Raw genomic sequence first — 20,333 nt, forward strand, 5'->3', positions numbered from 1 at the left:
ACAATAGCTCTATCTAATCCCTCAACACAGCTCTCTGCCTCTTCAGTAAAGATTAGCATATTTAAAACTGCTAAACTCTGTATAATCTTCAATCATTGAGAAAAGTAATTCAATTAAGGCAAGCACTGGTGAAGTTGCCTTCTTGCTAGCCACCCAATGCTATATCCTTGTACTACAAGTTAAAAAAAAATAAGAGAAAGAAAGAGAAGCTTCTTCTAGCTGAACACGGATTATGTTGCAGGCTCGTGATGAATCCACAGTACATGCGGCAAGTATCCGGGCTGGGCTGGGGAGGGGCGTGGGGGACACAACAACCATATTGCTGTGGAGAGGCAATGACTTGCAGTAAATCCTGAAAGGAGCCGTGAGTGACCTGCTGTCATTTAGCCAACACACACCACCACCGACCGACTCGTCAGCGCAGGCAGGACCCACGGACGGAGAGCTGCAGAGATGTGTCAGCTTGCTCGCCATGGCCCCGAGCGCTCGAGGAGTTGGCGTAATAAAGGCAGAAAAGGTAGATGATGTGAGTAACAGGAATGGGAGACTAGATTTTGGGGACTGGGGAGCAAGGAAAGAAAGGGCTTTTAAAAAAAAAAATCAGCATCTTACTATAGAAGAAAGAATCTGCAGCTAGTGACAAACAGTGTAACTAGGAAGAATCACTGCAGTCCACACGAACACCTAGGTATACGGCATTAACTCCCACAATATGGCTGAGGATACCAGCAAAAAAAAATCAGACACCGCATCCACTGTGCGATCGCCCTTTCCCATAAGAATAAACCACCTAGAGATGCTTCCAGATCTCACATGGAATGATACCGTCTTCGCTCACACAATCACATGGAAGGGCTGTAAAGACTGCGCAGGAATGAACTCCAGTTAAGAATTTCTTAGCCATAACACACACGTTTATTGAAGCGACTGTATACAGTCTGTACAGAAGGTCTGATATTAGCCAGCTCTGGGTGCCAAGGCAGCTAATCGACATCTTAGCCCTTCATAACATTTCATTTGTCATTGTGAAGTCCCTGAATGTAAACGGAACAGAAGCATTCAGCCTCCCTACCAGCAGCAGTAGGATATCTTTAATTATGGCCTTCCAACAGGGCAGACAACCTTTCAGCTAAACAGGAAGCGAATGCAGCAATTTCGCGCAACAGTTGTACAAAGAGATCTCCTTTATGAAAGCTGCTTTTATAAAAACTTTATTTCTACATTTCCCTTAACCTCCAAAAAAAGAATGACAAAGGGAGCTACATGGAAGCAAAGCCCACTCAAACTCCCTTTGCAGCATCAGAGACGCTTCTGTAATTATCTCCATCGTACAGAAGAACATTATTAGGGCATTTCTTCTTCCAGGAGCCATTTGTAATGGGAGCTATGCACCCTTTGGGCAGTAAAAAAATTACACAGAATGACATCATGACAGCAATATCTATAGAGATTCAAGGTGAAATCAGAAAAAGCCGTTTCTCCATCACAGTCGAGAATCATCCGAGCGCTGTGTCGGAGCATGCCCACGCTGCAGCACCCGTGGGCTGCGTGGACACACCGAGGGGCTATGCTGCCATCGGCATCGCCACGTTTAGCACCGAGTTCAGCGCAGATCAGTCACGGAGTCATCGCCCAGGATCGGAGACAAAGGCAGGTCTGAAACCCACACCGCAGCTGCTAGCCAGGCCCTAACCAGCTAGATTCAAATCAGCTTGAACCCATCCACAAGCCACAGTCGAGACAGCAGTTGCAGCACTATGTGTATTTGAAGTATTTTGCTACACTATACCCATAAAACCCCATCTCTCCGCCCCAGATTTGATGCTATGAACAGGAATGATTTAAAACCTTCCAGTATAAACACAGATGATTAGCTGCGAGGGGAAAATAAAGACTAGAGGAAGCAAGATATCTGATGTTATGTCTTGCGAGGATAGACAAGAAATCCACGTGTAAAGGAAGAGCTGCTGAGATCCAAGATCTGCACCAAGTGCTACAACATTGCATGGAGATATTTGAAAAGCTTCATGAAATCAAAGCTCAGAAATACAGTAAAACAAGGCAAGTATTTTGCAAATGCATAGCTAATACTTAAGATACCTTTTATCAAAAACCCCCAGTATCTTCTACACATGACCCTCTTCCAAAATCCTCATAAAATGGCTGGCCAAATAGCACCTCACCAAGTAGATCAGGTGACTTACCCCCAAAAAAGAAAAATACCCAAGTTGAACTTGTGCTCCCCGAATCCCTAATATGAAGAGGGGCTGTTCCAACACCAAAAAAATTTTTAAAAGGATAAAAGGAACAGACTAAAGGAAAACAACAATGTATAGGTAAATAATTTTAATAGCAGCCTTATCACCAAGCTCATCCACATATCAGCAAGGGAACACCAAGATCTAAGTCATTTGGGGAAAAAAAAAAAAAGAAAAAAAACCCTAGTATTTCATCATCTCCTACCACATCGAGACCAAAGGTGGCCGAGGGAGCAAATACCCCACCCTGAGACAGAAAATATTTTGCACCTACTCATTATGTCAAAGATCGCTCAATATCTGACCAGGATTACACAAAGCATTTGACAAACGAGCATTTTTTTTGAAAACTCTTCGAAGATCTGAAATGCGGTATTGGAGATAGAGGCCTTCTGCTGAGGAAGGAGGAGACATCGTTTGGGTCTTTTTTTTTTTTTTTTAAATTCCAAAGACAGGGAAGAAAACCTCATTGACTGAATTAAACATTTAGAGCACTGGATCCGCTTTGCTAAGACAACTCCATTTTCGAAAAATGCTGTATTTACATAGAAAACACCAGGGATTAAGCCTCCCGCCCCCCCAAAAACCAGAGGAGCTGGGATCAAATGAATCAGCAACTGTTTCTGGAGATGTGGCCGTTGGGTTTTGGTGGGTTTTTTTTTTAAACCGTAGCTAAAACACCCTCGGTCCCTCCCTGTCACCGAAGGAGCAGCGACCACAAGGCAGAGCAGCCTCTGCAAGGGGGGAGGCAAACGCCCCGAGGCAGCCCCCCACAGTGCCCGCTGCCCCCCCACCCCACGGAAAGCTGCCGGGAGGGGACGGCAGACCCCCTTTTCCCCTCATAACGGGGGGTTATGGCACAGCCGAGCCCCCCACGGAGGGTGAGGAGAAGGAGGGATCCCCTCAGGCGCGACCCCAGCCCCCATAAGGGTGGGTCCGCCGCGGCGGGGCGAAAAGGGAGGAGCCCGCCCCGCCGCCGCTCTGTGTGAGGGAGACCCGGACCCAGGCGGGCCGGGGCGGTGACTCACCGCTCTGCTCGCCCAGGAACACCAGCTTGAATTTCCGCAGCGGGTTGCCGAAGTCCCCGCCCGCCGACATGATGGAGGAGCCTCCTCCGCCGCCGCCGCCGCCGCCCCGCGCTCGCTCCGCTCCCAGCGGCGGGACCCGCGACCGCTCTCGCTCGTCTCTTTCCGTCCACCCCCTCCCCTCGGTGAAGGCTGCGGCGTGGGAGCCGGGCGCGTAGCCCCGGCGAGGCGCTGCCGGCTGGGTGAGGTGATCGCCGCTGCCTCCACCGCTCCCCTCAGGGCCGGGCTCGTTAACCGTTGCCCCCCCACCCACCCCCGCGTTCCCGGCTCCTCACAACCGCGGCCGCGCGCGCACCCCGCTCCGCCCCGCGCACGCGCGCAACCGCCCCACCCCGCGCTGCGCGTCGAGTGACGTAGACGTGCGCCCCGCCCACCTCTAGGAGACAGGCCAATCACAGCTTGGAGGGGCGGGGAGAGATGGGAGGGGGCGGGACTTGCTGTCCTCTGCCTCTGGAACAAGGCGGGGCGGGGGGGGTGGGGGGGTGGGGCGTGTTCACTCCGGAGCCTAACGATGGCTGCGTGGGTTTCCTGGACGCTGGGGTGAACTCCTGCTCGCTGAAATCAATGAACTGTGAGGAGGAGGAGCCCAAAGGTGCGAGGAACAAGCAAAGTCCTTGAAACCAAAGGCCTAATCCTAAGATAATACGAATATTCCTGTCAGAGAGGAGCATCTCTTGGGGACACTCACTCCACAATGGCCCCAACGGATCCCTCGCAGTGGGGAGACGTTTCCCAGTGAGGGCAATTCCCACTGTCACCCTTTTGTGGCAGCTGGGGCTGTCGTTCCGACGTAGCTCGGTGCTCCCTCCCTGTCTGGCAGAGAAGCCAGAACCCCACATGGAGGCCAGTTCTCCCTTTAGCTATTTTTTTCCCATTTCCCCCCATTTTGCTCAGCTTGCCCTTGAGGTTGAAAGGATGAGGAGGCTCCCTGCTGCATCCTGGCCCCTCCTGTTTAAACCTTGGCTTCGGGATGTCTCTTGTCCATGCAGCCTTGCTCCCTCTCCCACACTGGTGCAATCCCACATCGATCAATACTCTCTTCCTTGAATTTGAACATAAAATGTGATTTTTCAGAAGCATTTACCCCCTCCGGGCTTCAGCTGGTGTTGGCATCACCTGCTGTTCCCAGAAATATCTTAATTTGGCTTCCTGAAACAAGAACGTGCGCAAGGACAGAGCCCTCCAGGGTCAGCACCTCCTGCCCCATGGTTGTATTCATGCTGATGTTGGTGCAAATCTCTTGCAATCCACTCAGCAAGGTCCAAATAATGCTCCATGGGGTGTTTTCCACTTGGAAATGGGTAGGTTTTCCACCATTTTCCCATCCAAGAGATTGTTCCAGAGCCTCTCTGCTCTCATGGTCAGGGAAATGGCATCCACTGCTCATTTAGGCCCCTTAAATGTAGTCACTGCCAGCGAATTTTGTTCTCATGTGCCCTCTCACATCTCAACACCTTCCTCTCCACGGCCTGAGGGCTACATCTCAGCACCACATCTCTTCTGCTACGGGGACACCATGCCCCAAATCTATCTCCTCTTTGAAAAAGATCATGGGTTGAAACTATTCCACCTCCACGTGACCCGCTGTCCTGGATTTGTAAATGGTCCGTGTAGCCAAAGGGGGCACAGGCTCTCGGCAGGGACTCGCTTACAGGTAGGTCACCCTCGGCCACGAATGTCCTTTGTTCGGTGTTTCCAGCCGTGGTCTCTGTGCTCCGTCTCTGCCTGGTGAACGGAAACATTTATTCAACCTTCCTGCTCCGGGGATCTTGTTCACAGACACGAGTCTCACCCCTACCAGCTCACAATCCAGGTGCAGAATTAGATGGCGTTTTGAAAACCAAACGGTCTACGCTTTCTATTTTTGATCGTTTCATTTGTACTCTCTCAACATGATTAACTGCTTCTCCAAGGGTTTCTTTTTCTCCAGGTCTTGAACTGCCAGTGAACTGAAAGAGAAAATGTGTCTTTAATAAGGTGATTAAATTTAAATAAGTTTTAATAATTATATGAGCAGGAGCTTGCATTCAGCTTTGCACCTGGCATTTGGGAGCGCTTCCCCCTTGCTGTGGCACTGGTCGTGTGGCTTCTCTCCTACACCACAGGGAAAGGGAATCCAGACTCGCAGAGACCTGATTTAAACAATTCCAACATAATTTTAAATACATATATTGCCCTTGTTTGTGTGTCAGTATGGATTCAAGGATCTTTCCCACTGATCCTAGGGAAAACAAGGGCTCTCTACCAGGGAGAAGCCTTGACTGTTAGTAACAATTATTTTTACCACAAAAGCTCTGCTCAGGCTCAGCATTTCTTCGCACTGAGCAAAGGAACCACTTCTGCATTGCCTGCCAAAGAGGTTTCAGCCTGAGGGGCTGCCAGGGGATATGGATGAGGCTTTCAAGACAAAGCAACAGAGGGATGTGCCTCAACTCGTTGAAGCCAGGGGAGATCATCCCACCGACTCCTGCGGGCCTTAGGCACAGTCCTAAGAAGTGCTGCAGAAGGTAGAAGAGGAGACATGGGTATCAGAGGGTTTTTCCTAAAGTGTGTTTAAATACTTTTTGATTTGTTTTTGTAATCAGACAAGTCTGAAAAGGAGACTTTCAGGTGCTGGATCTCAACTCTCCTAGAACAGCTTTGCTCCTCCAGACAGCACGATAGAGAGTGGATTGAGAAGGGGCAGGGGGCCTGCACCAGCCTTCTGCGGAGGTGGCAAATCGCTCAGGCATCACCTCTGCCAGCACTTGTGCTGTGCACCACGCTGGGTCGTTGACAGGGCACATCCAGCTATGTGACGGGGAGAGAAATCTGCAGTAAAGCTGAAGAGGATGGATGAAATAATCCCTCCAGCAAGACCTGGCCCTCTCAGCAGCCGGGGGAGCCTTAAGAAGGAAGAAATGCTCCCTGTTTTTTTTTAGCGCAGTAAAGAAAAGGAGTGTTTTGGGTTTCTGCGGCTGAGGGAGAAAGCAACAAAGCAACACCTTGGCTTCTTTTTCTAAATGTCACAAAAAGGCAGGTTGTGCTCCTGCAAACAGGGATTCAGTTACCTGGCTGTGAAACGATTCATTAGTCAAAGAAAGGCATAGCGAGGACGGGCGGCTGGGAGCTGAAGCTGAGGCACATTCAAATTGGAAAGAAGGTCCACGTTTTTAACAGAGAGGGTGCTCAGCCGCCAGAACAAGCTGCCAAGAGCAGCGCTATCTTTGTATCCAGGGAAAATCAAGAGCAGGAGCCTTTATGAGAAAGATGCTTTCATCAAAACAGGAGTGATCTGCTTCCATACAGCTGTAAGTCGGTGGAAATCTATAGGCTGCAATGTGCAGGAGACCAAATTACATCATTTAACAGTCCCTTTGGGCCTTAAAATATATCCATCTATGATAGATGTTGGAGAAACTCCGCACTGAAGAGATGGACTTGTTTTTCTCTGAGACGTGGGGGCCCAGTGATGGTCATTGGGAGGGGGATTCCTGCAGTATATTTAGCAGTGACTACTGTACCCCAAACTCAGTCTGGGGCAATGCTTCCTCCTCAGTCACGTTTTGTGGGTGGCCAAAAGATGAGTCCCCATCAGGGGCAGAGGGAATTAAGGGGTGTAGCCCCAGCATTTGAGGTCATGGAACAAAGGTTCATAATGAGCATGACCTGCTCTTAATTGCAGAGCCCGTCACAGCCTCCCCCCACAAATGCAGGACCAGCCAGTCCCCCTCCAGTCACAACAGCCCCTCCTCAAGCATGGAATTTCCTCCAGGGCTTCAAAAGTAGGAGAATCCCAGCTTTCCTGGAATGGGAATGCCGGTCTTAACCCAGCTCAGTGCTCCTTGCTTGAAGCACCCTGGAGTTATCAAACAAGTGTCGCTGCCAGGGTGGCCCTGCCTGGGGCTCACGAGGTGAGTCAAAGGGCAGTACAACATCCATTCCACGTGGGCAGTTTTGTCATGTCCTGGGAGTGCCACGAAAACTCAGCTCAGAGCTGGGAGGCCGTGTCCTTGCAAAACACGGTGGAGAGAGCAAAGGTGGCGCAGATCCTCTCTGCTTCCTCCATACGTTGAGGGGGTGGAGGAGACAGCACAGCCCTGTGCATGGCACAGAGCCTGCCTGAGCCCTTCTTTCAGACAAACCTTGTCCTCTCATATTCCTTCTCTCCCCTCCATGCACCAGACTGCAATGGGGATGAACATCTGGGGTGTCAGGCGTACGTCGCAAGCGCTAGGCACTCAGAAATGCAGGACAGGGCCTGGCAGTGTGGATCATGAAGCAGGAATCAAATGCACGAGTCTGGTCTGCAGCTGAGGAGACTTGCCACATCAATGAACACTGATGAACTGGAGAGAGAAAGTCCATCATGAGCCCTGACAGCTCCAGCCAAAAGCAACTGGAGCAGCGATCAGTCAGCGGAGCTAGAAATCCTGACCTGAAATCAAGCTGCTGCCCACATGGACAACTCTAAGATGGGAGCTCAGGGAAGTAGGCAGGAGTATCTGCGACACACGAAGGGGGAAACTGGGGCCAGGCAGGAGAGAAGGGAGTGGGGAAAAGCCTAGGAGAAATGAAGGTTTGTATTGGAGATGGCCTGGTGAAGGAGGGTGGGAGAAACTGGAGGGGACAGTTTGCAACAGGATGGGGTTTCCAGAGCCAACTCCTGACTGCCAGGTTTGGGGGGCACAGGGCCATGCAGCACCCACCTCCTCCCACCTGGTCTTCCAAGTAGACCCCCTTGCCCACCTCCTCTCCCACTGGGAAACATACGCTGCGAATCAGGGAGGTCCCCGTCAGTCCATCCTTCCTAGTCTTCCCACTTTAAAATTTAAGGAAGTGCCTCCAGGCAGCCACTGGGATCAAAGCGGTGGCAAGGCTGGATTCACTCTGCCCTTAGAGGGAGAAGCCTACTGCTGAAAGAGGAGTTTATCTTTGCTTCCCCCACAAGCTGAAAGCACGCCTGCCGTGGGGCCCGGACACCTTATGCTGACACACTCCATTTTGAAGGCCTGTGGTGGCCTGTCAGTGTGGACACAGCCAACCCTGGACCATTACACGGCTGCTGACTACAGGGCAAGGTCCAGCCCTGCCTCTGCAACCATAAAAGAAAAAATTCTTTGCAGTTCTTATGCCAGGTGGCAGAGACAAACCAGTCAGGTTCATACCAAATCCTCTGTCCCTGCTTACCCAGGCCGGCCCTAGGTTCCCTCATACCCCACAGAGCCTGTCTCCAAGATGGAGCAGGGGCCTGCTGAGCCCCCACTGGGTCCTTGCCTCCATCCCACAGCCAGCAGGGACAAGGTGAGCTGGCTGAGGGTTCATAAAGGCAGATCACCACGCTCTGAAGCCCGCTCGGCGCCGGGCGCCCTCCATCCCCGCTCCGCCTCACAGTGCTCCGGCACCGCACTGACATGGCCGCCGCAAGGCGGGGGCCGGCAGGCCACACTCAACATGGCCGCCGCACCACGCTGGGGCGGGGCCCGACAGACGCATCCCTACGCGGATATCATTCCAGCCAGGCCACACTCAAGATGGCCGCCGCGCCTCGATGGACGCAGCGAAAGACCAATCAATATGCGGGGAGCGGGAGGAGGGCGGACCGCGGCTAGCAGGTTGCATGGTGCTAGGCGCAGGGTTGGGTACGCCGCGCAGCCGTTGCCACGTCGCGCCGCTCCGGGGGGCGGCCCCGGTGTGGCGGGGGGGCGGCAGGGACGAGCTGTCCGCCATTACCGCCCCAGCCCACCCTCTCCTTCATGAGACCGGGGTCCTGCGAGCACCGGCGGCGGAGGGTTGTCCAAAAATTGTCGTCGTCCCCCCGCCCCCCCCCCCGCGGGAGGCGGAACGCGGGGCGGGAGCCGCGGGCCGTGGGGACCTGGGTGGGGAAGCACCGAGGCGCGGCGGGGGGACTCTTTGAGCGACGGACGCGGCTCCGTCCGAGGCGCAGGGATGAGCGCGGCGCTGCCGAAGGTACCGGCGGGCCGCGACTGGCTGTGGGGGACACGGGGCCCGGCTTCGGTACCGGGGGAGGAGGAGGGAGGGACACAGGCCCGGCCGCGGGGGAGGGGAGGGTCAGGCCCAGCCCTGCTACTGGGGAGGGTCAGGCCCGGCCCGGCACTGGGACTAGACTGGGGGGACACAGGCCTGGCCCCTGAGTTAGTGCCCTTTTGTGTACCTTTTGGCCTCAAGCTGCGCCAGGGCAGGGTCAGACTGGCTCTTAGGAAGGATTTCTTTGCAGAAGGGGTTGTTGGGCGTTGGAATGGGCTGCCCAGGGCAGGGGGGGAGTCCCCATCCCTGGAGGGGTTGAAGAGTCGGGTTGACCCAACGCTGAGGGATCTGGTGGAGTTGGGATCTGTCAGTGCTGGGTTAACGGTTGGACTGGAGGATCTTCAAGGTCTTTTCCAACCTCGATGATTCTGGGATTCTGTGGACCAGGGGCAGAGACCGCTCCCCCCCTGCTCTCAGGCATACAGGGATCACCTCAGGGATACAAGGTCCGCTACAGCCCCCCCACCCTGTCCCTGCCTTCGGAGACTGGCAGATCCCTGGTCCTCCCTTGTCCTTCTGGTCACTCTCTAGGTAAATTTAATAATTGTCTCCCCACCCTGGCTGGAATGCTCCTGCCTGGCAAGGGTTGTGGTGACAGCAAAGCTCTTCACTTTATGCTGCCTTGGTGATGGATGAGCTGTGTTTTCCTCATCCGTGTGGAGCTGGAACAAGCAGGAGGGTTGTTAACGTGACTGTTGTAACCTGGAGGCGGTGGGATGGTGTGAGGGATGACTATGATCTGTAACCGAGGGAAGGAGACCCTCCAACTTGTTGGATCCTGAAGGAAAGTGAGGGGGTGCATGAGAAGGTTACTGCAGTCATCTTCCTCCTCCCTTATCTCTTTCCTCTGTGTTACGGTGGTATTCTGGGGAGTGATAGTGGCTGGAGGCTGTGAAGAGATTGGGAGGGCTATTGGTACATTCAGAAGGTCTCAGGTGTGGTTTTGATGGCTGTATTCTGGCAAGCACTGGTGAAAAGTTGCTGAGTATCTGCCACGCTGTTTCATTTTGTTTGTGGTGGCTCATTGCAGGTGCTGTGCTTGAAGAAGGGAGCGTTGCTAAAGCAGGTGTTTGTGCTCAGCAGGTGAGTGGTCTGAAATCAAACTCAGTAAGTAAAACACAGTATAAGACATTAAAAACACTTGGTCGTTTCTACTGACAGTGTCAGAAAACATATGTGACAAAAAAAGGTCCTTTTTGCCAAGGAAAATCTTTTAATTGTGGAGGGAACACTTTTAGCTGATGTTTGGGAGCTGAAAGGGCTGTAGCATGTGAAGAAGAGAAAGTCTCTTTGCTAGTGGGATCTATCAGTGTCTGAGAGACTTGGGGCGTGAGCCTTTGTTCAAGGACATTGGCCAGAGATGTTGTGTTTCCACAGGTGGGTGAAATCAGAGCTTTTAATCCTTATCTTGTTTCCTACAGAGCAGCAACACCCAGAGAAAGCTGTCTGTGTGCTGCAGGTAAGGCCTCTTATTAATCCAATGCAAGACAAAACTTTATTTACCCAAAATAAATATTACACATTTAAGTGTGTCTCCTTTTGATTTTGATTTTTTTTTTTTTAGCCAGTTTTGGCCTGGTTAAATAACCTGAGCAGATGTTCTTCCACTTCCATACCTTTTTTTTTTTCCTAACCTTTTCTTCTGTTTCCCTGTTCTTGGCTAAAGCAGGTGGTACTAGTCACGGTGTTACGCTGTGGAGTGACACCAGCCAGATGCTATTCACTGTATTCCTGCCCAGGAACTGACTTAAACTCCCGTGAGGTCCCACTTGAACATTTATTTAGCTGGTGGAGTCTGCTGTCACAATTTAAAATAGAATTTAATTTTGATGTGGAGGCAAAGTGTAAGCAAGTGGCTTAGATCCTTGGTGTTCCGTTTCTCTTTGCTGTTCTGAGCTCCATTTATTAAAATGAGGGCTATTGAAGGTTTCATTTTACCCTGGAGAACGAAATACAAATAAAAGCTGATGCCGTTTTGATTTGGCTTCCTGGCACATGAATATTTGAACAGCGCTGGATTTAAAATTAAGTGGGGCTCAGATCCATCATAGTAGCATCACTACTGTCGCATAAGAGGAGACAGATGTAACATTTCATCAGTACCCTCACCATCCACTGGTGCTGACAAGTCTGTCTTTTTTTTGTTGTTGTTGTTGTTTGCCTGAGAATTCACCTGGGAAATGAGTCACTTTTAATCTCTTCCTTCCTTATTTGTTGCTCACCGTAACCAACAGTGAATTGTAACAGGCTTGCTGTGATGCACAGGCTGCCTGCGTGGGGCAGAGATCAGCTGAAGCCTTAGCCTGCCTTTGCCTTCTGTCAAAGAACCAAGGACAAATTCTTACCCCCAGTGTGGATTTTGGGCTCTCAAAGCACCCGTGTTTGTTTAAAGAAGGGCTGTCATTCAGCTGGAAACATGTTTGCTCTGCTTTGATTTTAAGGTGGTGCACTCTTGAGTTGCCACAGACACTACAGATCCCGTCCTACGCATGGTATTGGGAGGTTTCAATACCTGCTCCCAAAGGAGGTAGGCATAAGAACTCCCCTACTGTGCTTGCTTTCAGCTGACCCATCTTTTCACAGTCCCATTTCAATGTTGGTATTATTAATTCCGTGGCTGATGAATCATGTTAAAAAGGAATCATCTAATGGTTTACTGCTACTTTTCTCAGTAGAGAGTGTTATGTCACATGAAGTACCCACTCGCAACACTGCATAAATACATTTTTTTGTCCAGTACGTTCTTGTTTAAGTTAACGAGTAGTTTGGGGAGGGAGGGATCTCTTCCTGATGCTGAATTTAACACCCCAGCTTCAAATTATTGCAGAATATTGTGAGCAGGTCTTATTTACATTTAAACCTTTTATATTCCCAGAAATCTGGAAAAACGACAATTTTCATGGAAGGAGGAAACAATAACTCATCTAGACAGCTGCCTCGAAGGCAGCAACTGAAATAAAAAGCAGTTTGTTTTCTACTCCTTGGTTTCTTGCAGAAATTAATCATGGTATGCACGTATTTTCTGTGTGACTTCTGTGGTGCTGCCATCCAAGAACTGAACTGCTCAACTTGAGAACATCTGTTAAGATAATGTCATCCCAGTTTTGTAGTCAGGGAAAGTGAGCACAGATGGGCTGTGAGATGTCTGACATAGTTCAGCAAACCTTTGTTAGAACAGAGTACCCTAGCATGGTCTCCTGGGTGGGCAAGAGTTAAATGTTTTTTTTATTTCCAGCTTTCTTCAAAACAGATAGGCTTTCTATTTTTCTTTTTTTTTTTAATACAGGCTCCAAAGAAGAAAAAGGATAAAGTACAGATGAAAGAGATAAATGTTGGGACTGAATATGAATATGGAGATGTCAACATCTACATGACTTCCTATGATATGTGTCTTGTGGAGCATTTTGCTCAGTATGTGCATAAACTCTGCAACCGACTCTCCGTTAAAGTGAATGAAAGGTACGAGAAGCACAGCTCTGTGTTTGTCATCCCTTGCAGTCGCATTGTGTTAGGCCATGTGAGGCTCATAGATGATGATACCTTGCAGACAAGGGCGCCATTTAATCTTGTTGATAGATTCCCACTTGTAAATCCAAACCTGTCATCTGCCTGGTGTTCTCTTTTTGTGTGTCTGTATGGTTTTGGATGCTTTATTTGTATAAGGAAGGCTGAAATGGAGTTTTTCAGGCACCGATTGAACAGATCTCAAGGGAAAAAGTAGCCTTTACTTTTCATTCCTTTGAGAAAAAGGCTTAAGCCCATGGGTGCTGAGCCTGGGAATGTAGGCTTAAGTATTGCTGACTTTTGCTGCTGTTTTTTCTTTATAGTGTTTCATCCAGGCTCTGTGCTTATATTGTGCAGTAAGCAAGTGATCCCAATTACACAAACTAGAATGAGCTTGAGAAACCCCTGAAGACTGTGGGAGAGCTACCCGCTACTTTAGTTTAGTAGTAGAGGATGCTTCAGTTGCACACTAGATCTCTGAAGCAGGTAGCATCCCTGATAGCAGCTTTGCTGTTTTTAATGATTCTGAGGAACGTGATACAGCTCCTTCATGCCTGCGGTGCACCCAAGGAGCTGTACTTACTGGGAGAAGCTCTGCGTTGTAAGGAAGTAAAAACACTTAGTGGTGATTCTCTGAAGTGTGTATCTTTAGCTGTACCTCTGAGTATAAACACTGGCTCCTTCTCATGCCGATTAAACCTATTGGTCATCCACTTTGCTGAACTGTCAGCCGTGGATCTGAAATCCCGTGTCTGTAGATCAGTCGCTTGTAGTCTCTCTGTGATGTCTTTTGCACCAAACAGCACTAAAAACTGACACGTCGGTGACTGGTAGGTGTTTGTTTCGAGAATGATGCCCGGCGACGCTAAGAAATTACACTAGTGTCAGCAGCGCTGCGCTGGAAAGCGTTCGCAGAGAAATCCCACAGCCTAAGACTATTGATGGCACTTTCCGTGGAAAGCGTTACTGCCTTGTATCATACTTGTGCCCTCTGAGGTTGGACTTGGTGTACAGAAAGAAATTATTTGCCCTTTAAGAGCAAAAATTGTAGGGTAAAACATGGGCAGTCGGATGTAGCCTGTTGTTATTAATACTGTGCAAATGGAGATGGGGAGGCTGAGGTCTCTGGAGTAATGCTAACCAGAGAGCAGAAGCTGATCCAGTGCCTGATCATAATCCTGTTAAATTCAGAGGTGAAAATAACATCTTTTGAGTGGTGTGTTGCCACAGTGGTTTCTAGCTCTGTTCCCGATGAACAGATTAAAGCAACAGTTCTGACTTATTTTGTAAAGCTCTCCTTCAACTAAAAGGAAGTTAAAAGTTCTCTTCTTGGGCTGGTGTTCGTAGCTGAAACAGGTTTTTGCTGGCAGTAGTGCTGCAAGCTTCTCCCTTATCTCTTTCCAGTAAAACACCCGGCTTCTGCCAGTGCTTGATTTGCAAGATACATTGTTTGCATAATTAATTTCTCATGAAAAGTTAATCTCCTTCCACATTCTCTGCTGCTGGAGGTTGATTCATTCCTGTAAAGTAGCGCAAATCTATCCTCCCTGTCCTAAGCACTGACCTGTGGTTCCTGCAGCTACGCGATGCCCACCAAAACCAACGAAGTGCAGTTCTTGGAAGAGCGAGGTTCCAAACTGCAGCTGGATGCTGTCCTCACTACCCATCAGAGGGTTGTCCAGGTATGAGCTGGCGTTTGCTGATAGTGCTGCAGCTCTTGTGCAGCACCTGCTATCTCAGGCTCTCAAAACCCCTTAACGATTGGAGTTTAGTCCCTTGAACAAATGAAGGGCGTGATTTGGGTGTAAATTGTAGCACAAAGAAGTCTAATTAGATTTCATGCTAAAGGTTACTCACAAAAGAGCAGCAGAGGAGGAGTTCCTGGATTCTGTATTTCAGCCAGAGGATTTATTACCTGTTTTATGCAGAATACTTGATACAAGGGGTAGAAAAGTCACATTTAAGGATCAATGATTGGATGAACTCGATGAAATTTAAAAATACTGTTAGTATCAGGGCCAGCTTCAAAAGCATACAACTGACTGAGGTAAACAGGTATTTCTCCTAAGTGATTCTTCCCTATTTTATAGCGTGTTCCCTTGCTATATGCTAAACCTCTGCTGAATTACATTTTAAACCTAGAGGTGGACATTTCCACTGGAGAGAGCTGATGTGCGGTTGACGCTGGGGCTTGCAGGTTTGCCATGGCAGCCTTTGTGTTAGTCTGACCTGAATTACAGAATCACAGAATCGTCTAGGTTGGAAAAGACCTTGAAGATCATCCAGTCCAACCATGAACCTCACCCTGACCGTTCCCAACTCCACCAGATCCCTCAGCGCTGGGTCAGCCCGACTCTTCAACCCCTCCAGGGATGGGGACTCCCCCCCTGCCCTGGGCAGCCCATTCCAACGCCCAACAACCCCTTCTGCAAAGAAATCCTTCCTAAGAGCCAGTCTGACCCTGCCCTGGCGCAGCTTGAGGCCATTCCCTCTTGTCCTATCGCTTGTTACTTGGTTAAATTAAGATCTTTGTGCATGATTAAGTCCCTTTACATGCAGGAGAGAGTGCAGGCAAGGACGGGAAGCACGGTCTTCATAGAGAAGAGCTGAAACGAGAGCTTTGGGCCATGCTGTGTGCGAGAGGTGTGCGCACGAAGCAGAGCGTGCTTCTCTAATGAAGTCGTTGAGTGCCACAGGCTCCTACTGAAATGGACTCTTCCTGTGCCATTAGTATGACGAGTCCATTTCATACGTGGTGGTCTGCTCCTGCAGCACTTCTATTTCTTCTTTCAGATCAGCGGTTTGAGTTCAACATTTGCTCCGATACTCCTGGAAATTATTCAGAATAATCAACCTGAAGGGGTCCATCTGTTAGTGAAAGAGGTATGTTTAATTTTACCAATACCTTTGCATTTAGGAAGCAGATATGACGCGTGACATGACTTTGCTTTGAAAATACACATCGGGGCCTGAGGGTACTGTCTACTCTAGATTTAGGGATGCCTGGGGTCTCCTGGAACCAGGCCCTCAGTTGGTCTATGAAAAAATATTACTTCTAATTCTTGATAAGCATTTCATCTTCTGTTTAGCCTTGTGTAACTAGTGCCACAGAAGTTATGTTGCCAGCCAGTCCTACAGATCTGTAGGAGATGGCAGGTTGCAAGTTGCTTTCCTTTGCTGCTGCAGATCCCCTGCAAATCAGAAGGGAATGGTTTCCTTCAGCAGCGCTTCACCGCCTCATATCTGGGAATCAGCAGAAACTCCATGAAACAGTTGGTAGCAAAGCTGAGCAAAACCCAAATGCTGTGCCCTATTTTGATGGAATTTGCTCTGGAAGGGGTTCAGCTTATTTCCTGCAGAAAGGTCCAACAGTTTTCTCAGCACTGAGGACTTCAGGACAGAACCAGGCATAAGGAGATATTTAAACTTTTGTCATTTTACATTCAGACAAAACCATCCCAGGAGGCCCTTTTTATTCAGAGACTAAAAGACTTTTGTGGCTGGAAAGGGAAGGCAGCATGCTAAATTCAAACATGAAAACACAGTTGGCTTCTTTAAGTGGCCTTTGAAGAATATTTAGTTATCACCAGCTCTGCAAAACCAGAAGGAATACAGGAGAAGGTCTCTTGAGTCCAGTAATCTTCTCTGCTTTGGTCACAGTCCCGTCTCTGCCTTAGGGCTGCCATTTCTCTTTTTTTTTTTTTTTTTTAAATTTTGGCTGATGGCTTTGTCTCTGGAGGGAGAACTGTGACATTGTGCCGTTTGCAGAGTCATTGCAGTCTGATGCAGGAAGCCCAGGGGAGAGACCCAAGCTGGCTTCATACGACTGGCAGTGCAGAAGAGAGATTAAAGCTTTGGGATGCTCTTGCAAAGTTCTGGAGAAGGTGGCAGGTCTGAGGACAGGAAATGCTACGGTGATAGGCAGTGGCAGAGTTGGAGGCATCCAGTTGACTTCTTAAGCACAGTGCTGTTGCTTGTTCTTCCAAAAGCAGTTAGCCAGGTGAGGAGGAGGAGCCTACAAGGCTGAATTTCAGAGTAGCCTGTGCAGTGGTTGCCACACTCTCTTCCTGCCAGAAGCTTTCTTCCCTCTGTGATTCACCCCCAGAAGCTGCTCCTGTTGGAGGCTGAATGTAGGCGAGGAGGACGGAGCTCTGCCACCAGCCTCCAGGTTGAGCTGCCCACAAAATCCTACCCTGGGGTGGCTTTCCACTGAGGCTTCCCACTCCCTGGGTTCATTGGGCATTTAAGTCTTTCGTTTTACCACTCCTAAGCGATTCTCTTCGGGAGAGGGTTTTAATTTGTCTTGATTTCAAGAGGTGATTGATTTGCTGGGATTTTTTTTTTTTTTTCCCCTCCCTCCACAGCACACAGAAGCTGATTTCAAGAGCCGATTAAAGTCTCGACCAGAACTTGAAGAGCTGTTAGCGCAGATGAACTGAGCTGAGGAAGAACGCTCCATCCATTTCAGAGCCACCCCCAGGGAATCGAGGCTTCTCCTCCATGGCTGCTCAAGCCTCCAGGTGACTTTGCGAGCACTGTACTGATAATTTGGTGAACAGGAAGAAAATTTCCACTGTTGTCGAGCAGCTTGTCTTAATAAATACATGGGTTTATAGGTGACTGATTTGTACTGTGAGTGAACCCAATGAAATGTGGGTTTACTGTTCTCAATTCTTCCTTTTTTTTGTTTTTTTCCCCTGCATGTTTTGTTTTGGTATGTGAGGATTTCTGCAAGTTTCAGTCTGCAGAAATCTCTGCAAGCTAATAATGCTGTTCTGCAACTCTCCCAGATGCTATTGATGTGGAAGTGACCGTCCTGCTCCTTTCTTCAGCTGAAGGCTGGAGCAGTACTTTGATTTAAGCAGCTCTCCAAGAATAGAGCTTCACCAACATGAATGAAGCCTCAGAGGTCTCGGAGGGTTGGGGGTGATCATCCCCAAGCAGCTGAACAACTGCTCCTTGACAGAAAAAAGCCTCAGAAGGCAGAGGCAGAAAGGTTGGAGCTGTGTCAGGCAGTGTATGCAGAATTTCTCCTTAATTTCTGATTTGCCTGTCAAGTCACAAAGGATAAACATTCCCCTGGATCCCTGAAATCAATTTCTGACAACAGCCGTTTGGAAAGGGAGAAATTACTTGTGCCTCAAAGGGACAAATCTCAAAAGTGCAAAGTGGTTTGAGGAATTTCCCAGGATGGTGCCAGATGCTTTTCCTAGGACTGCTGCTTTTTTTGAGGGATGTGGGACCAAGGATGTCCCAAAATTTATCTGAGCTGCTCAGCCACTTACCGCCATCCTGCAAACCCCTGAGTCTGGGGGAACTGTGTTGGGTGCACAGAGGGGTGCTGGGTTGAATGGGTTATGGCACCTGGGTTTTTGCTTCAATCCCCATTATTTGAAATTCTGAGATTGGGTGCACGCAGCTGTTTTTATTTAGGCTGGAGCTGAGATGACACCTGATCCCACCATCCCATTATAAACTATAACAAAATCTGAGCCTTGGTTTGATGGGTGCTAAGAAGAGGTTCTGTTCATGCCCAAAACCTGGTTTATTTGTTGGTGTTTTTTTTTCTTCCTTTCTAAGCTCCAGCTCTTTAAAAAAGGGAGAAAAACTCATTAGCACTCTCCCCCAAATTGGGCCTGCTGGATATTCACTCGTGGTCCCATGCTGGTTGTGAGTTTTGGCTCCCCAGCACCCACCTCCCTGGGAAACAGCCTGGAATGTTTCCCCCTGGCAAAAGCCACGGGCGCCCTTCCCTTTCCAGCCTACAAAAAACAATGTTATTTTCTTTTTCAGAGCTTATTTACTCAGAGGAGTATCCCACTCTGGAAGAGCCTTTTTTTCCCCCCATCCCTAATGCACCTGGGGCTTCCCAGGAGATAATTCCCCCCCCAAAATCCTGTCCCAGGGGATATGAGGTTATCACTGCTGTGAAAAGCCTCGGGATGGTGCAGGGAAGGACACGGAGTGGAAATCCACTGCAGGGCTGTTGTGGAGCTGAGACCCAGCCTAGGTGCCATGAATGCTCCTGGTTTGGGACATTTTGGGCTGGAAATCACCCCACAACTGTCCCCTCCAAGCTCCCAGTTATCCCCAGCGGTGGAGATGGAGACGAGCGCTTTAGCCAGGGCAACAAATGTCACCAGATTTAATTTCCCAATGATGTAGCATGGATTTACCCAGTGTCTCCACCCACTTCAACAAAAAAACACCACAAAAAAAGGGTCGAAGGGCACAACTACCCCATTCCTGCGGGGCTGGGAGTGGGGGTTCCCTGGTGATTTCAGTCCCCGGCGGGTGAGGGGTTGGCTTGGTGTGAGCCAGCTGCCTGGTGTGGCTCCTGGGCACGCTGCCGCCGGGCCATGCACTCGCCGAAAGCCCGGACCTGGGCTTGGCAGTGCCGCCAGTCCTGCCGCGCCGCCATGCACTCCTGCAGCTCCCGGTGCTGTGCCGCGCAGCCCGTCCGCGAGATCATGGCGTCCAGCGGGTCCTCAGCCTCCTCATCATCTTCCTCCAGTGATGGACGGCTCCAGGCGTGGCCAGGTCTCGCCATCGCTGAGCCACACTGGAGGGAGGTGGCAGGCGGTGGGGTGCTGCTGGTCCCTTGAGAGCTCTATTTGGGTCACAGAATCGTCTTAGGTTGGAAAAGACCTTGAAGATCATCCAGTCCAACCATCAACCCAACATTAACAGTTCCCAACTACACCAGATCCCTCAGCGCTTTTTTTATCCCTCAGCGCCCCCTTTTCTGGGGGCATCTCCCAGGGTGCTCAACACCCTCTGTACCCCCCTGTCACACCCCTATGGGTGCCCCCATATGCTCCATGCACCCCCAGGAGGAGCTCAGCCCCCCTCTCATGCAGCCCCCACACCTCCATGGGTGCCCAGAACCCTCCCATGCATCTTCCTATGGGTGCTCAGCACCTCCCTCAAGCACCTCACCCCCACCCATGGGTGTCCAGCACCCCCCTAACTCATACTGCTCATCCCCTCCATGGGTTCCCAGCACCCTCCGTGCTCCTTCCATGGGTGTTCAGCACCTCCCCACGTATCTCAGCACCACCCATGGGTGCCCAGCACCCTCCATGCTTCTCCCATGGGTGCTCAGCACCACGCATCTCAGCACCACCCATGGGTGCCCAGCACCCTCCCAACTCCCCGCACCCTCCTATGTGCCCACCCCCCACACACTCTCCCATGGGTGCCTATCTCCCCTATAGGTGCCCAACACCCCTTATGCTCCTCCCAACAGGCGCCCAGCACCTTCCATACCCCTCCCACAGGTGCTCAGCATCTCCCTCATACATCTCGCCAGCACCCTCCATGCCCTCCCGACGCCGAGCCGGGCCACCCCCCCGCCCCCCATACCAGCCCAGCAGCGTAGCGCGGCACCTTTAAGGCTGGCGTCGGAGCAGGCACTTCCGGGGCGGGGCGTTGCGGCAGGAGCGCTCTCTCATTGGAG

At 50.2% G+C, this 20,333-nt stretch overlaps 3 protein-coding genes and 1 long non-coding RNA gene across 8 annotated transcripts in view; 1 reads left to right on the forward strand and 3 right to left on the reverse strand.

Moving 5' to 3' along the window:
* RAB6A (RAB6A, member RAS oncogene family) overlaps positions 1-3,591 on the reverse strand; it is a 65,756-nt gene extending 62,165 nt beyond the window's left edge. For both annotated transcript variants that reach the window (XM_074860552.1, XM_074860554.1), the window contains exon 1: positions 3,287-3,591. In XM_074860552.1, the coding sequence (XP_074716653.1) occupies positions 3,287-3,356 (70 nt within the window). In that variant the 5' untranslated portion in view covers positions 3,357-3,591. The remainder of the gene's footprint in view (positions 1-3,286) is intronic.
* Positions 3,592-3,703: 112 nt separating this feature from the next.
* Positions 3,704-5,765, reverse strand: LOC141940298 (uncharacterized). The gene is made up of 2 exons (XR_012627941.1): positions 5,383-5,765; positions 3,704-5,292 (listed from the first exon to the last, which is right to left on the reverse strand). It is a non-coding gene; the product is annotated as an uncharacterized LOC141940298 (long non-coding RNA).
* A 3,239-nt stretch (positions 5,766-9,004) lies between these two features.
* Positions 9,005-17,494, forward strand: MRPL48 (mitochondrial ribosomal protein L48). The gene is made up of 8 exons (XM_074860555.1): positions 9,005-9,292; positions 10,401-10,453; positions 10,792-10,829; positions 11,812-11,897; positions 12,657-12,829; positions 14,454-14,556; positions 15,668-15,757; positions 17,239-17,494. The coding sequence occupies exons 1-8, from the start codon at positions 9,272-9,274 to the stop codon at positions 17,311-17,313; spliced, it is 639 nt and encodes a 212-aa protein (XP_074716656.1). The 5' UTR covers positions 9,005-9,271; the 3' UTR covers positions 17,314-17,494.
* A 1,496-nt stretch (positions 17,495-18,990) lies between these two features.
* COA4 (cytochrome c oxidase assembly factor 4 homolog) lies at positions 18,991-20,316 on the reverse strand. 4 transcript variants are annotated; one of them, XM_074860558.1, is made up of 2 exons: positions 20,264-20,316; positions 18,991-19,484 (listed from the first exon to the last, which is right to left on the reverse strand). In XM_074860558.1, the coding sequence occupies exon 2, from the start codon at positions 19,422-19,424 to the stop codon at positions 19,155-19,157; it is 270 nt and encodes an 89-aa protein (XP_074716659.1). In that variant the 5' UTR covers positions 19,425-19,484; positions 20,264-20,316; the 3' UTR covers positions 18,991-19,154. The 4 variants fall into 4 exon arrangements, with proteins under 4 accessions (XP_074716659.1, XP_074716657.1, XP_074716658.1 ...); XM_074860556.1 differs by having other exon boundaries at positions 20,240-20,296; XM_074860557.1 differs by lacking the exon at positions 20,264-20,316 and adding an exon at positions 20,144-20,242.
* Between the last annotated feature and the right edge of the window lie 17 nt (positions 20,317-20,333).

Source organism: Strix uralensis, chromosome 2 (assembly GCF_047716275.1).
Source record: "Strix uralensis isolate ZFMK-TIS-50842 chromosome 2, bStrUra1, whole genome shotgun sequence".
NCBI classification, from domain to species: Eukaryota; Metazoa; Chordata; class Aves; order Strigiformes; family Strigidae; genus Strix; species Strix uralensis.

Bases quoted from the DNA above. Each gene is read 5' to 3' on its own strand.
- MRPL48 (XM_074860555.1), top strand. From the start codon at position 9,272: ATGAGCGCGGCGCTGCCGAAG. The intron at 10,830-11,811 runs GTAAGGCCTCTT...TTTGATTTTAAG, and splicing joins AAGCTGTCTGTGTGCTGCAG to GTGGTGCACTCTTGAGTTGC. The intron at 14,557-15,667 runs GTATGAGCTGGC...TTCTTCTTTCAG, and splicing joins CCCATCAGAGGGTTGTCCAG to ATCAGCGGTTTGAGTTCAAC.
- COA4 (XM_074860558.1), bottom strand. From the start codon at position 19,424: ATGGCGAGACCTGGCCACGCCTGGAGCCGTCCATCACTGGAGGAAGAT.